This window comes from Mandrillus leucophaeus, unplaced genomic scaffold, assembly GCF_000951045.1.
Source record: "Mandrillus leucophaeus isolate KB7577 unplaced genomic scaffold, Mleu.le_1.0 Scaffold13, whole genome shotgun sequence".
In the NCBI taxonomy this organism is placed as follows: domain Eukaryota; kingdom Metazoa; phylum Chordata; class Mammalia; order Primates; family Cercopithecidae; genus Mandrillus; species Mandrillus leucophaeus.
Genome location: NW_012101254.1, coordinates 7,410,125 through 7,425,801, shown reverse-complemented (window position 1 = coordinate 7,425,801; position 15,677 = coordinate 7,410,125). Strand labels below are relative to the sequence as shown.

Genomic DNA, 15,677 nt, shown 5'->3' with positions numbered 1-15,677 from the left:
CAGTTGAGTGGAACCAATCTATTAACATTTGATAGAATGTGGGGAATTCATTCTTACTTCTCCACATGACCACTAGGAAGCATCAACTTTGGTGAAGTATCTGCTCTGTATACTCACACTTTTCCTTAAGATAGGGAACTAGCAATCCTATTTAGGCCATCACATAATGCTATATCTTCTAATCAATTGATAATAAAAGTGATATTTTGTTTATCTGCTTTTTGTCTCATTTCTCAAGAACCTAGGATCAGACCTTGGGTGCCACTTATTTGACCCTTAAAAATCCCCTCAGTTGGCTGGGTGCGGTGGCTCATGCCTGTAATCCCAGCACTTTGGGAGGCCGAGGTGGACGGGTCACGAGGTCAGGAGATCAAGAACATTCTGGCCAACATGGTGAAACCGCGTCTTTACTGAAAATACAAAAATTAGCCGGGCGTGGCAGTGTGCGCCTGTAGTCCCAGCTACTTGGGAGGCTGAGGCAGAACTGCTTGAACCTGGGAGGCAGAGGCTGCAGTGAACTGAGATTGCGCCGTCGCACGCCAGCCTGGGCAACAGAGGGAGACTCTTTGTCTCAAAAAAAAAAAAAAAAAAAAAAAAAAATCCCCTCATCTAAAATCCAGCCTTAGGCCAGCAGTCAACACCCACCATATCTGGATGTTAAAGAAGGACAAAAGCTGGTGCTGTGTTAAACTTGCCCTCAGAGGACAGCTTAAACCTGCCAGGCAGTCGTAGCTGAGGGCAGTGGTTCTCAACCATCTTTCCACACTAACACCTTCCCCGTCGGTTAGATGGCTCACTACTGCCAAGATTCTCAACCAGGAAGCAAAAAGGAATTCACACCCTTAGGACAGCATCTCAGAACCTGTGGGAAAGTTCTGTGTTGATTAAACAATATAACAGGCAATTCTTAACCTGTCCCTGGAGGGGAGCCCTCTGCGCTCTGCCAGCGCCATGAGAAGCGGTGACCTAGGCTTTGACCCTCAGCTTTATAAGTTCAGAAACTCAACTTTGTTAGCTCATCCAGTGATAGTTGGGCTCTAGGGTGTTGAGTCACAAAACTTATAGTCACAGGAGGCTGATTTATAATCCAGAATGTCAACCAATTACAAATGGAAGATACAGCTTTTCAGCACTTGAACTACTCGTGACCCCTTTACAAACTACCCTCCAGTATCTAGATGGCTGGAAAACCAAATTGGTAACCAACCACAAGATATTAGAAAAACTGCTGAGTGCAGTGGCTCACGCCTGTAATCCCAGCACTTTGGGAGGACAAGGTGGGTGGATCATTTGAGGTCAGGAGTCTGAGACCAGCCCCTGGCCAACATGGCGAAACCCCGTCTCTACTAAAAATGCAAAAATTAGCTAGGCATGGTGGTGCATGCCTGTAATCCCAGCTACTCAGGAGGCTGAGGCAGGAGAATCAATTGGACCCAGGAGGCGGAGGTTGCAGTGAGCTGAGATTGTGCCACTGCACTCCAGCCTGGGTGACAGAGTGAGACTCTTTCTAAAAAAAAGAAAAAAGAAAAACTGAACTGACAAAAGACCTGGTTTTCAATCCCAGTGCTGCCATTTTCTTTGATCTTGGCAAGTCAAAGCCTTTCTGAATCTGTAAACTCTGAGACTAGATGGCCTGCATCACAAAAATTGTCAGGACTGATTCATATGGGAGCACTTTGTTAATTATACAATGTTTTTCACATATAAGAAAACTACCGGCCAGGCGCAGTTGCTCACGCCTGTAATCCCAGCACTGTGGGAGACTGAGGCGAGTGATCACCTGAGGTCAGAAGTCACCTGGCCAACATGATGATGTCAGGCCTCTGAGCCCAAGCCTGCACATATACATCCAGATGTCCTGAAGCAACTGAAGAACCACAACAGAAGTGAACATAGTTCCTGCCTTAACTGATGACATTCCACCGCTGTGATTTGTTCCTGCCCCACCCTAACTGATGAATTGACCTTGTGACATTCCTTCTCCTGAACAATGAGTCTCAGAAGCTCCCCACTGAGCACCTTATGACTCCTGCCCCCGCCTGCAAGAGAAAACCCCCTTTAACTGTAATGTTCCACTACCTACCCAATCCTATAAAACTGCCCCACCCCTATCTCCTTTTGCTGACTCCTTTTTCGGACTCAGTCCGCCTGCTCCCAGGTGATTAAAAAGCTTTATTGCTCACACAAAGCCTGTTTGGTGGTCTCTTCACACGGACCCGCGTGACAGATAAAACCACCTCTCTACTACAAATACAAAAAATTAGCTGGGTGTGGTGGTGGGCACCTGTAATCCCAGCTACTCTGGAGGCTGAGGCAGGAGAATGGCGTGAACCCAGAAGGCAGAGGTTGCAGTGAGCCAGGATTGCTCCACTGCACTCCAGCCTGGGCAACAAGGTAAGACCCTGTCTCAAGAAAAAAAAAAAAGGAGAGAAAAAAAGAAACCTATCAAAGCGTCAAAGCCTAAGAGATTCTTTTCAAGGATGTAGCGTCTATTCTAGGGCTTGCAGCACAATCTTTGCCCTGTTGGAGAAATCATAATTTTCTGTAACCTTAGTGTGCATGGCCAGACACAGTGCCCTTGGTGCCAGATTTCTGCTATTTGACTCCTTCCTGTGAGCACTTTACCCTCTCATAATGTGTTGATTCTAAACCACACACATTTATTGTTCCCCTTTTAGGTTGGCTGTCTCCAGGGCCCAGGCTGTTTCTAGGTAGCACTAGAGCCTCCACTTCAGTGGGTCTGGGGTGGGGCCTGATAATTCGCTGTTCTAACAAGTACCCAAGTGGTACTGATCTAGGGATCAGACCACTGCTTTGAGAGCCGCTGATCTAGTTCAAATGATCATAGTCTTAAGCTGATACCAATAAGAAAACCGAATGCTTCCCTGCTGCTGTCTTGCTCTCCCTCAGCGCCAGCACATGCGTTCATGTTCTTCCCCACCTGGGGTAGACGCTTAGGCTATTTGTGCTCAGATCTCTGCTTTAGGGATTTGCCTAAATCTGCTGTCTCCCAGCTGTGTCTCATTTCTGTCTAACTTTTTTTTTCCCCCAGGCAAAGTCTCACTCTGTTGCCCAAGCTGGAGTACAGTGGCACGATGTCGGCTCACTGCAACCTCCACCTCCCGGGTTCAAGCGATTCTACTGCCTCAGCCTCCCAAGTAGCTGGGACTACAGGCACGTGCCCCATGCCTGGCTAATTTTTTTTTTTTTTTTTTGAGATGGAATTTCGCTCTTGTTGCCCAGGCTGGAGTGCAATGACGCGATCTCCAGCTCACCACAATCTCCGCCTCCTGGGTTCAAGCAGTTCTCCTGCCTCAGCCTCCCGAGCAGCTGGGATTACAGGCCACCACACCACCCAGCTAATTTTGTATTTTTAGTAGAGATGGGATTTCTCCATATTGGTCAGGGTGGTCTCGAACTCCCAACCTCAGGTGATCCGCCCGCCTCGGCCTCCCAAAGTGCTGGGATTACAGGCGTCAGTCACCGCGCCCGGAGTTTTTTTTGTAGTTTTACTAGAAGACAGGGTATCACTATGTTGGCCAGGCTGGTCTCAATCTCCTGACCTTGTGATCCGCCCGCCTCGGCCTCCCAAAGTGCTGGGATTACAGGCATCAGTCACCGCGCCCGGAGTTTTTTTTTGTAGTTTTACTAGAAGACAGGGTATCACTATGTTGGCCAGGCTGGTCTCAATCTCCTGACCTTGTGATCCGCCCGCCTCGGCCTGCCAAAGTGCTGGGATTACAGGCGTGAGCCACCGCACTTGGCCTCTCTAGCTTTATACTATGCCTTACTGAAGAATTCAGAACTTAATTTAAGATGCAGTATCCTTTAGAAACATTTTCCTAATGGGCTTGAATGGAAATGGTGCTGGATTCCTGGATGGCATCACTCCCTAACAGAAAGGGGTAGACAATGGCCTCCTTCATGGAGAGCTCTTGGAGAGCAGCTCTGAGGACTGTGCCATCTGCATCTTCCCAAGTTTAGGGCCTAGCACGAAGTCGCAGGCACTGCTCTAAGGAGTTTGTACATCCAAACACATTTAAATCCCTGCTTTACGGATAAGGGAACTGGCTCTCCGGGAAATGGAGTGACTGCCCAAGTCCACAGAGCTTGAAAGTATGAGACCCAGATTTGGACTCAGGCAGTTTGACAGCAAAGCCTGGGCTCCTGCCCACTGTTGTGCTATCTAATATAGTGCTCAATGAGTTCGTTCAGTGTTATGAAAGATCCTATGCCTCCTACTTTTTTAAACTTTTAAGTTCAGGGGTACCTGTGCAGCATGTGCAGATTTGTTTTATAGGTTAACTTGTGTCGTGGGGGTTTGTGGTACAAATTTGATCACCCAGGTATTAAGCCTAGAACCCATTCATTATTTTCCTGATCCACTCCCTCCTCCCACCCTCCAATCAGTCCCCGTGTGTGTTGTTCCCCTGCGTGTGTCTATGTGTTCTCATCATTTGGCTCCCACTTTTAAGTGAGAACATGCGGTATTTGGTTTTCTGTTCCTGCTTTAGTTTGCTGAGGATAATGTATATGCCTCCTACTTAATAGAAAAAAGTCAGCAGGTATGGTCAACTTCAACCTTCTTTCTCCTACAGTCTATGAAACATACGTACATCTTTATCTTCACCATCTGCCTTTCCTCCAGTCTCAGAAAAGAAGGTTCCCCTCTCTCAGTTCAAGGCCAGCTCTTCCCGGTACCTTTGACCCCATCTCTTCCTGTTTTCTCTGGACTTCATCAGTTATTCTGTTTTGGAACTTTAATCTCTTAATCTCTCCTCTCCTTACTTTCTCCTCCTTACCCTCTTTCTCCTCCCCACCCATCAACCTGCTCAAGATCTAAGAAAATCCCCACTAGGGAACCCAACATTGATCTTTCCAGCCCCTCTTCAACCATTATCCTCTCTCTCCTCCCTTTCAAGCTTCTGGAAAGGACACTTCTCACCTCCTCTTACCTCCCCTTCTTTTTTTTTTTTTTTTTTTGAGATGGAGTTTTGCTCTTGTCGCCCAGACTGGAGTGCAGTGGCATGATCTCTACTCACTGCAATCCCTGCCTCCCAGGTTCAAGTGATTCTTCTGCCTCAGCATCCTGAGTAGCTGGGATTACAGGCAACTGCCACCACACCCTGCTAATTTTTGTATTTTTAGTAGAGACGGGGGTTTCACCATGTTGGCTAGGATGGTCTCGAACTCCTGACCTGGTGATCCGCCTGCCTTGGCCTCCCAAAGTGCTGGGATTACAGGCATTAGCCACCAGGCCCGGCCTCCCATTCTTATCTCAACAGGTTACGATCTGATTTCTACCCTCACTATGCTATTCAAACTTCACTAAGTTCACCAGTACATTCCCAATTGCTAGATGTTTCCACGTTTTAGTCACTGAAATGCTATGCTGCACTTGATTTCTCTCTACCCCTTGAACTCCTCATTCACTTGGCTTCCTGAGGTCGGCTCTGCCCTCAGCACTCTACCAATTCTGCCTGTGAGACCCATCCGCTCTCCTCCATTCAGGTGACCACCTTTCATAAAGGGAAATCTTTTTTTTTGAGATGGAGCTTCGCTCTCGTCGCACAGGCTGGAGTGAAATGGCACAATCTCGGCTCACTGCAACCTCCGCCTCCCGGGTTCAAGTGATTCTCCTGCCTCAGCCTCCAGAGTAGCTGAGATTACAGGCGCCTGTCACCACGCCCAGCTTTTTTCTTTTTTCTTTTTTTTAGGAGAGACAGGGTTTCACCATGTTGGCAAGGCTGGTCTCCAACTCCTGACCTCAGGTGATGCACCCGCCTCAGTCTCCCAAATGCTGGGATTACAGGCGTGAGCCACTGCACTGGGCCCATAAAGGGAACTCTTATCTGGGATCTTAGTACCACCTTATCTAAGGGGGACGGATGTTACCCATATAGATTCTTAGCTACCTGAGGGCAAAACTGTTTTATGCACAGCCTGCCACGTAGACAAACAATAGGTATCTGTTGAACAAATTACCCCTCATCAGCTGCGCTTCACAGATGTCTAAGCGTTTCTGTAGGTGTGTCTGAATGTTTATAGAAATACTGTAACCATTGTGCAGAGTGTTACAGATGTTCAGAGAAGGAACTATCATTTTTGGCTGGGTAAGAATTTTTGGCAGTGATAGCACTTGAGCTGGAAATAGTGGAAGTAAAGTCCAGGTGCAGGAAAGGGAGGGGAGGAGTAAGAACATTCAACTCTCATGACAGAGACTGGAGAACAGCAACTAGAGGGACTCTGTGGAAACATCAAGTTTGAATAAGGGAATAGAAGATTCAACTAAAAAGATAGCTAGGAGGCCGGGTGCGATGGCTCACGCCTGTAATCCCAGCACTTTGGGAGGCCGAGACTGGCGGATCACCTGAGGTCAGGAGTTGGAGACCAGCTTGGCCAACATGGTGAAACCCCATCTTTACTAAAAAAATACAAAAATTAGCCAGCTGTGGTAGCATATGCCTGTAGTCCCAGCTACTTGGGAGGCTGAGGCAGGAGAATGGCTTGAACCCAGGAGGCAGAGGTTGCAGTGAGCAGAGATGGCGCCACCACACTCCAGCCTGGGCGACAGAGAGAGACTCCATCTCCAAAAAACAAAAAAGATGGGTAGGAAATACACATGAGGAGGGCCTGAAGTCTCAGCTAAGGAGTGCTGGGATTACTCCATAGGCAGGGAGGAGCCTAGACTACACAGGTAGGTGTTCAGTCATCCTATCTGGTGGCAGAGCGGCTGCTGGATTGAAGCATCACACTGGAGGTGAGCAGACCGTGGGACACGCCAGTGAGCAAAATGAGAGGCTGACACAGGGCAGCAGCACTAAAATGACAAGAAAACAGTTGTAGTACTTGACAGATTTCATCAAATCTAATAAATCCGTATGTATGTACATATATATAGACACACACGAATTTTAACGTTTTATTATCATTACAGAGACAGTGCCTCACTCTGTTGCCCAGGCTGGAGTGCAGTGGCATGATTAGAACTGACTGTAACCTTGAACTCATGGGCTCAAGTGCTCCTCCCACCTTGGCTCCCAAAACCCTGGGATTAGCAGACATGAGCCGCCACACTGGCCAAATTTTAACATCTTTGTTATTGAAATACAAATGTTTTAATTTATTTGCCAGCTTTTTTTTAAACAATACATAAAATATTACCGTATCTTAAAGTTGATGTTGTCTTAGATTCAATGAAATATGATGACTGGGTGTGAATAAGAAGGAATTCAAAAGCAAAGTTTCAAACCTGGGTGACTGGAAGGGAGTTTCCTTGACCCCCATAGGAGAGTCTAACCCAATCTTCTATTTGAGCAATGATCGCCAGACAACACTGCCCGCGCACCTTCCACAGTTGCACTTATTAATAAGAGGAAGTAGTTATTAATGACAACTTTAATAGGAACATGCGCTGAACCCTCAAGAAACTGTCACAACTGAAAGATGGGAGCAAGCTGACACTGCAAGCACATGATGCTCTGGAATGGGTGGCCTGCTGATTCTGGATCCAGCTGGTATTCAAACACATCAAAGCAGCAGTCATTTGAACAATCGGAACTTCTTCAAATACTGGCCCACTTCTTCCTTGGGGTAGGGCCGGAGAGCAATGCAAGTGGCGATATTCTCTGGTTGCTCAAGCCACAGCATGTGGTCAATGTTCTTCTGTTGCAGGGTCTCGGCCAGCTCCTTTAGGGTGGTCTCATCTGGGGCCTAAAGGAGAAGAACATAGAACACAAACTGAATAGCCCACTTAGGAAGTGTCAAAAGGCCAAAAAGGGTTTCGGGAGTCCTCTTCACTGAAAGTGGAGTAACAGCTTTACCAAGGAGGGAGCTGCAGAGCAACGATGTCATTCCTTGGTGCACTGAGGAGGGGAGAGAGGCCTCCTATTCCTGTTTAGACAATGGAGATTTGTATCTTCCCTCGTGAGATGTCGTGTGCCCAACATCCACATGTGTAATGTGTAATTCTGCTCTACACGTTTTCCAGCTCTCCTATGGCTGGTGCCCATAATTTTAAATGCCTCTGACTTTAACCACTGCTTAGTGGAAGTTTTTTTTTTCTTTTGAAACAGAGTCTTGCTCTGTCACCCAGGCCAGAGTGTAGTGGCACGATCTCGGCTCACTGCAGCCTCTGCCTCCCAAGTTCAAGTGATTCTCCTGCCTCAGCCTTCTGAGTAGCTGGGATTACAGGCGTACACCACCACACCTGGCTAATTTTTGTATTTTTAGTAGAGATGCGGTTTCACCGTGTTGCCCGGGCTGGTCTGGAACTCCTGACCTCAAGTGATCCACCCGCCTAGGCCTCCCAAAGTGCTGGGATCACAGGCGTGAGCCACCGCGCCCAGCCCCTAGTGGAAGGATTTCTAAAAGTACATCCACTTCCACTTCCCTCCACCCCTCCCACTCTACCTCACCGAAACCTAAAGGGGTTTTCCTTCTGCTGGGATAACTCCCACTTGTTTATTAAACGGAGAGTACAATATTCTCTAACATCCTTCTGAAATCGTTTCTGGGTCATCCTTACTGCCAATTCACCCATGATGAATCCCATTCCAGGAAGTGTTAAAATTATCACTCAGAAAATTATTATTTTCATGTTATTTTGCATAAAGTTTATCTTTTACCTATGAAGGCAGAAGCCACTAAGATAATCAGAGGCTGGTTTTAACAAATTAGAGAATGCCAGTATTGCTACTTTTAACCTGCTAAGCCCTTCCGGCAGAGCTCTGCTGGAGGACCCATCAGCTTCTTCAGCCTCGGCCAGAGGCATAGTACAGTGAGATACAGTGAGTCTCTGGAACCAGACTACCGGACTCCAAACTCTTGCTGACTGCGTGATCGTGGACAAGTTAGGCGACTTCGCTGGCCTCTTCGTCCCTTTATAAAATAGGAATAATGTTTCCTAGTGGGGATCAATGAAATTAGGCTCAGACCTCTGCCTGGCACATACTAAGCACTCAATAAACGTAGTTAATCCTGGTATTGTCTTATATTTTATTGGCCCTTCTGACTACAGCAGCACCTCAATGTAATCAGTAGCGACTCCTAAGTTGCCTTCTTGAGTCATGATTAACAACTAAGAATCATGAGACCCTCTTTTAAACTCAGGGGAGTCACTTAATCCCTGTAGGCTTCAGAGAGTTTCACCCGAGACAAGAGGAGTCTGAACCTGATTTCTTAAGACCTCTTAATAGGAAGAAAATCTAAGTGAAAAGTCAGCGGCTTCTGTTCTGCCTACTCAGATTCTCAAGGCATTTTTCCTACAGGTTACCGCCTGATGTTTCACTATCCAGCAGTCATGTTTCTCTTGAAAGATAATCTGTCTCTGCCAGTCTTCCATGAAGGTATTACTCCACCCCTCCACCTGAGTTCTGGCTTCATTACTTTAAAGCCGTTTTTCCTTATTATAAAATATGTGCTTAAGGTAGAAAATTTCAAAAATACAGATAAGCATTAGGAAATAACCAAAATCTCACCATGCACTACTTAATATTTAGATATCTTTCCTTAGTTTTTCCTTTCAAAGTCTGGATCATTCTGTACATATAGTTCAGTTAGCTTCGCATCATGAGCACTCTTCCAGACCACTAAATATGCTTCAAAAACATAAGGGCTCCCATGAATATCCTTGTGCAAAGCTCTTTGGGTCCATCTGATTATTTTCTTAGGCTACATCTCTAGCAGCAGGAGAGACAGAATCAAAGGGTAAGGGTGAGATTTGTTTGGTTATCTGCAAACAGAACTTGACTGCTATTTTAAAAGGTGCACCGATTTACACCCCTGGTGACTGGTCTATCTGAAGCTAGGTTCAAATAAGGCTTTTAGTGTTTATTTTCAAATACTTCGGCGTCCTACCTAGGTAAATACTCAGTTTGACTTCACTTTGCACTGTCCCCACGGCGAGGAGCTCGCTCTGTCCCCTCGGGCTCGGTTTTGCTGGAGGACAGCACTTTGGGGCATGGCTTTAAAAGGTCGGCCAGTGCACAGGCGGAACGGCGGGGACACAGGCGGCACCACTTCACCGCGAGCCCAGAAGGGGGCGGACGACTGCTCTCCACTCTTCACATAGTCAGGCCCTCCCCAAGGACGCACCTCCAGGGAAATAGCTCCAGTCTAAATGTTAACGATCACTCCAACCCCCGCCGCACCCACTCCCCGCAGCTAGGCCTTCGGACCGAAGATCACACCCACTTCCGCCCTCGACGTCTCAGCACCTCCCCCTCCGCCCGAGTGCCTCACCTCAAGGACCACTTTGCGCATGCGCCCCAGCTCTTGGAGGTAAGCGGCGGTGTGCGGGTGGTCGCGGTGAGTGTGCAAGGCCGCAGTGGCCGCGTGACAAGCCTGCGCCACCAGTGCGCCCGCCGGCCAGGAGAACGGAGCTTATGATAGATCCTTTCCTAACACCAAGAATTGTACCAGGACCTGCGGCTCCGCCCCAGAGGCCGCCATCTTCTTCACCACCCGAAAGGCCGGACCTACTCCCCGGTGCATCCTGGGATCAGGGCGGGGCCCTGAGCGCCGCCATGTTTTTGTACGGCAGGATCGCAAAGCACGCCGGGACCGGTTGGCTTGGTTTTGAAGACGTGGATGGCGGGAATTCTCGCCCCTGGCCTGGGTGAGCTAGAAGGGAGAAGGTAGGGGAAAGACCCAGTGTCTGACGGGACTGTGGCCAGGGTGGCGGGCTGAACGGCCTTCTTAAAACTCCTTCCGTAGCTGTGAAGCCTGCTGGACCAGAGTAGCCGTGGCCTCGGGAGCGCGCCGGGGCCGCGGGGTGGGCGCGGGGGTGGGCGTGGACTCTGCTGGCTCGGGCGCTGGGAGAGGGCTGGCGGCTCAGGAAAGGGGATCCTAGCCGTGACGTTTGTGTCATCCGCGGCCCAGGGGTTGTGCCTGAGTGGTGTGTGCCCTGCCGTCTGAGTTTGAATGGGACTAGATGCGATATGACTCTGTTGCCATTTTTCTTTTATCAGCAAGGACATTGAGGTCCCTATCACCGCTTGCCTAGACAACTTCATGGGAAGGCCCTTGGCAATCTGAGATGGAGCAGGCGAACCCTTTACGTCCAGATGGCGAGTCTAAAGGAGGTATTGAGAGGGCCGCCGCCTTCCCCTTCCTGCTGCTGCCCAAAGCTGATCCGCAGGCTGAGAGAGCCCTTTCCTCCTGGAACTGACGTGGGACCTGACCTGTTTGGGAGCAGAATGGTGAAAGGAACTAACATTGAAGACAAAGGGACAGGCAGCCAGGATTATTCGAGGAGGAAAAATGGCTTCGTTTCTAGGCTCCCACCTCTTTTGAAACGGATTAAGTTGCATCCATCATATGCTCAGTGTTTCTATTCTGAACTGCGGTTCTAGCCGGGGAGGTTTCTTTCCTCTCTCCGGGTTTTTTGGGCCATTTATGCGTTACTCCTGAGGGAGGGCCAGTGCAGGGCAGTGACTGTAGTGTCGGTTAGAACTGGGTTTGAGTCTTGGCTCTGCCATGATAAATAAAGGGCCCTTAGGCACGTCACTTTATTCTCTGCCTCTGTTTCTTCATCTAGAAAATGGAGGTGAAAATGGCACGGTAGTTGTAGTTGTGGAAAAAGTATTTCTTTTGTGGTGGAATAGTATTTAATTCAAACTTTTCAAGTGAAGCATTTAGCACATGTCTAATATATAGGAAATACTCAATGAAAGGCTTTGTAAGTGTCTTAAAAAGTAGAAAGTGTTTAAAGAATTTATTGTTAGAGTTGCTTAGAATTATGAAACTGTTACTTAGTCCTTAGTCAATCCTTTGGAAACTGAGATTTGCATCTGAATTTCTGTCCAGAAGGAAGTTGCTTTCTTCTTTAGTGCCCGGTAATATTTGTGGACAGTTCTGGTTTTGTGTTGCTTTATGTCCTGTGCTATTAATACTTTTTAGAACTTTGGCATACTTAAGCCTGATGCCTAAATCCAGAGGGTTCTACATTAGTACTTTGGGAAAGCTTGCCATAAAACCCAACTTTAAAAATAACTCTATAGTTTTAAAAAGAATTCTGAGTTTGTCAGTGAATTTGGTGATCCTGTTTTTCTCTGGGCCATCATTATCATTGATAACTATGAAGTAGCTATATTCAGCTTAAGATGACTTAAGCTGAGACTGTAGATAATAAAAGTATGGGGTAAGATTTACTGTTACTTTAAGACTAAAAATAAGTTTGGTGACTTTGTGTAGTGGAAACATGCTACACTCAGGAGTAACCTGTTCTCTAGTCCAGGCCTAATTTTGTTTCTATTAAAATAAGCGATGAGGTGGAAGTTTTGGATTATCAAGAGACTTAGACCCGTCTCCTTATTCTCTACCGAAAACAATATTTAAACATTTAGCTGTTACCCATACTGGTTTTCTCCCTCTGCTTGGGTGATTTCAGCTTTTGGTTTATTATTTGAATTGCCCCCACTCATTTCGGAAGGAAGGACATGGAATTTTAGTTGCAACCAGTTTATTCAAATAGGCAGGGATTTTGACCTTTTTTGTAACCTTTTTTGGGACAAAGCTGACTGGCTAGAGTGAGATGTCATAACTTCCAAGGTAAAGCAGGCCCAGCAGATACACCCCCTCTTTTCTCTAGTAGCAACGCTAAACAACAACGCTGCCCCCTTGGTGTAGAGGGGATCAGGTCGGTAAAGAAGCTGGGCAGGTTTGAAAGCCTGAGAGGACAGCTGTGTGGAAATGCCTAGAGAAGCAGCAGCATGATACTGTTTTGAACACCTACTTATCGCAGAAACTTTGGGAACATTGATATCTCCTGTTTTAGTAATGTAGAATTTCCATAAAGGAGAATTTGGTCAGGCATCTCCTGTACCACCCTAAATTAATCTATGTGTGTGTGCTTTTCAGATCACCCTCTGGTTGGACAGTAAATAATTTTTGTAAGCTCCATGAAGACAGGGACATCATTTTGCCACTGTAGTATGAATAACTTCCGGCACGGTCCTTGGTCCATAGTAGATTCTCAATACATAGTTGTTGGATAAATAGAGACTTGTGAATAAAGCAGTTAATCACATGCTAATTGTTAGGACTAATTTATTTAATTTGAATTTTGGTTTTTCACGATTATTATTGTAGTATTGTGGATTTTTCTGTGGACATGAGCCAAGTGAATGTAATCTCCAAGAGTGTCATGCTTGGTTGTCTGTGTTTCAGTAAATATTTCTGGGGTGTTGGCCAGGCGTGGTGGCTCACACCTGTAATCCCAGCACTTTGGGAGGCCAAAGCGGGCGGATCACAAGGTCAGGAGTTCAAGACCAGCCTGGCCAACATAGTGAAACCCCATCTCTACTAAATATAAAAATTAGCCGGGCATGGTGGCACGTGCCTGTAGTCACAGCTAATCGGGAGGCTGAAGCAGGAGAATTGCTTGAACCTGGGAGGTGGAGGTTGCAGTGAGCTGAGATCGCGCCACTGCACTCCAGCTTGGGCAACAGAGTAAGACTTCGTCTCAAACAAACAAACATTTCCGGAGTGTTTACTGTGTGTCAGACATTGTGCTAGGGTTAAAGGATCCATGGGTGAACACAAATGCACACGACCCCTGATTTTGGAGCTTTAAGGTTCAGCGGGAAAGATAAGCAAATCAAATAATCTCACTAATGAATATACAATTAAAAGTATAGTGGCCGGGTGCGGTGGCTCACACCTGTAATCCTAGCACTTTGGGAAGCCGAAGTGGGAGGATCGCTTGAGCTCAGGAGTTTGAGACCAGCCTGGGAAACATAGTGAGACCCCATCTCTTTTATTTAAAAAACAAAAACAAAAAAACTATAGTATTGTCTCAGAAGGATCTTTGAGAGCTTATGAGCTGGCACCTGGCCTTGTTCTGAAGGTGCTGCAAAGGTTTCCCTGAGGAAATGCTGTTTGCACTGAGTGCTAACAAGCTACAGTAGTACAGGTGAAGGTAGGTAAGGGGCAGCTGTGGAAGAGCCTTTGGTGTGCCTGTTGCGGGGCGGGGATCAGGTCAGTAAAGAAGCTGGGCAGGTTTGAGAGCCTGAGAGAAGGCCTGTGTAGAAGTGCCTAGAGAAGGAGCAGCATGATACTAATGAGGGTAGGAAAGATCCAGAGGCCAGTAGGCCTTGTAGGCAGTGTGAAGTCATCAAAAGGCTTTAGCCAGCTGGATGACACGATCCAGTTTAGATTTTGAAATATGCTTTCAGTGTATGGGCCACCTAGGAAACTTGTAATAGTCCAGAAATGGTGGTAGCTTGCACTACAATGGTGGCATTGCAGATGGGGAAAATGGAAATATTTTAGAGATACTAGGAATGTATATTCAATAGGATTTGGTAATGGATTGGGACTGGGGCAGGAAGAAGGTGTAAGGAAGCAAGTACCTGGTTTACACAGCTGTAAATGGTTCTAGTCACTGAGGGGTTTGGAAGGGGAGATGGTGAATTCAGTCTTGGACATGTTGATTGTCAGGTTCCTCTGAGTCTTCCAAGTAGATACACTGAGAAGGCAGGTGGGTATTCTGCTTTCCCAAGAAGCAGGAGAGAGGTATAAGCTAGAGATACATATTTGCGAGGCATCGACATGTATGGCCATTAAGGCTGTGGGTAGTGATGAGATTTCCTCTGGAGAGAAGAGGTCTTAGGACTGAGCTCCAGAAAATGTCAGCATTTAATGATCAAGGAGGAGAGTAGGAGCCTGCAAAGCAGAAAGAGGGGTCAGACAGGTAAAATATAAGTGTCACAAAAACAAGTAGTTTGTCTCTTGTTCATCACTACATTCAGTGCCTGAAATAGTGCTTGGCACAAAATAGATGCTTAATAAACATCTGTTGAAAAAGGCAAACCAAGAGGCTGGTATGCTAAGATTCAAAGGAAAAGAGGGTTTCACGAAGGTGGTGATCAGCAGAAGCATATAGTGCTGGGAGGTGAGATAAGGGAGCTTGAAAAATGTGCTTTGGGTTCAGCAACATTGACATCACTGTTGATCTTGGAGTAGTTTTGTAAAATAATGGGAACAGAAGTGAGTTTCAAGTGGATTGAGATATGAGTCACAGGCAAGGAAATGGAGAAAGTGAGTACAGGTTGAGCACTGAAAATCCAAAATCTGAAATACTCCAAAATCTGAAGCTTTTTGAGTACTGACATGATGCTCAAAGGAAATGCTTATTTCCAGTTTTGGATTTTCAGATATGGGATGTTCAGCCAGTAAGTATAATGCAAATATTCCCAATTCCGAAATCTGAAACACCTCTAGTCCCAAAACTTTTGGATAAATGATACTCAACTTGCATGGACAAGTCTTTTAAGTAGTTTTCCTGGCAAGGAAAGGGGAGAAAAGGGAGATGGTAGCTGAAGGGGATTTGTGGGCAAGAACAGGCCTGTGAGTGTATGAAATGTGTGTGTATGAGTGTGTGTGTGAGTGTATGAGTGTGTGTGAGTGTATGAAATGTGTGTGTATGAGTGTGTGTGTGAGTGTATGAGTATATGAAATGTGTGTGTATGAGTGTGTGTATGTTTGAAGACAGTTGAGACTTGAGCGTGTGTGGAAGGGAAATGAACACAGCAGAGAAAAGGGTAACCGATCATCTAGAGTTTCTGAGAAAGCAAGAGGGGGATAGGCCTCAATGAGTAAAATAGGATAATTTTGCATATTGTGTGTGTCTGTTTCTATTTGATCTCACCCAATTTTTTTTTTTTTTTTTTTTT

The 15,677-nt window shown here is 46.5% G+C and overlaps 2 protein-coding genes across 3 annotated transcripts in view; one reads left to right on the top strand and one right to left on the bottom strand.

The window, feature by feature from the left end:
• Positions 1-6,848: 6,848 nt before the first annotated feature.
• PTRHD1 (peptidyl-tRNA hydrolase domain containing 1) lies at positions 6,849-10,494 on the bottom strand. The gene is given in 2 exon segments (XM_011972697.1): positions 6,849-7,713; positions 10,243-10,494. Coding segments are annotated over 2 exon segments (423 nt in total). The 3' UTR covers positions 6,849-7,542.
• Positions 10,253-15,677, top strand: part of CENPO (centromere protein O) — a 17,761-nt gene continuing 12,336 nt past the window's right edge. Inside the window, exons 1-3 of one of the 2 annotated variants that reach the window (XM_011972699.1) lie at positions 10,253-10,281; positions 10,423-10,618; positions 10,971-11,084. In XM_011972699.1, the coding sequence (XP_011828089.1) occupies positions 11,039-11,084 (46 nt within the window). In that variant the 5' untranslated portion in view covers positions 10,253-10,281; positions 10,423-10,618; positions 10,971-11,038. Of the gene's footprint in view, positions 10,282-10,422; positions 10,638-10,970; positions 11,085-15,677 lie in introns of those variants that run through there. The other variant, XM_011972698.1, reaches the window with a different exon arrangement.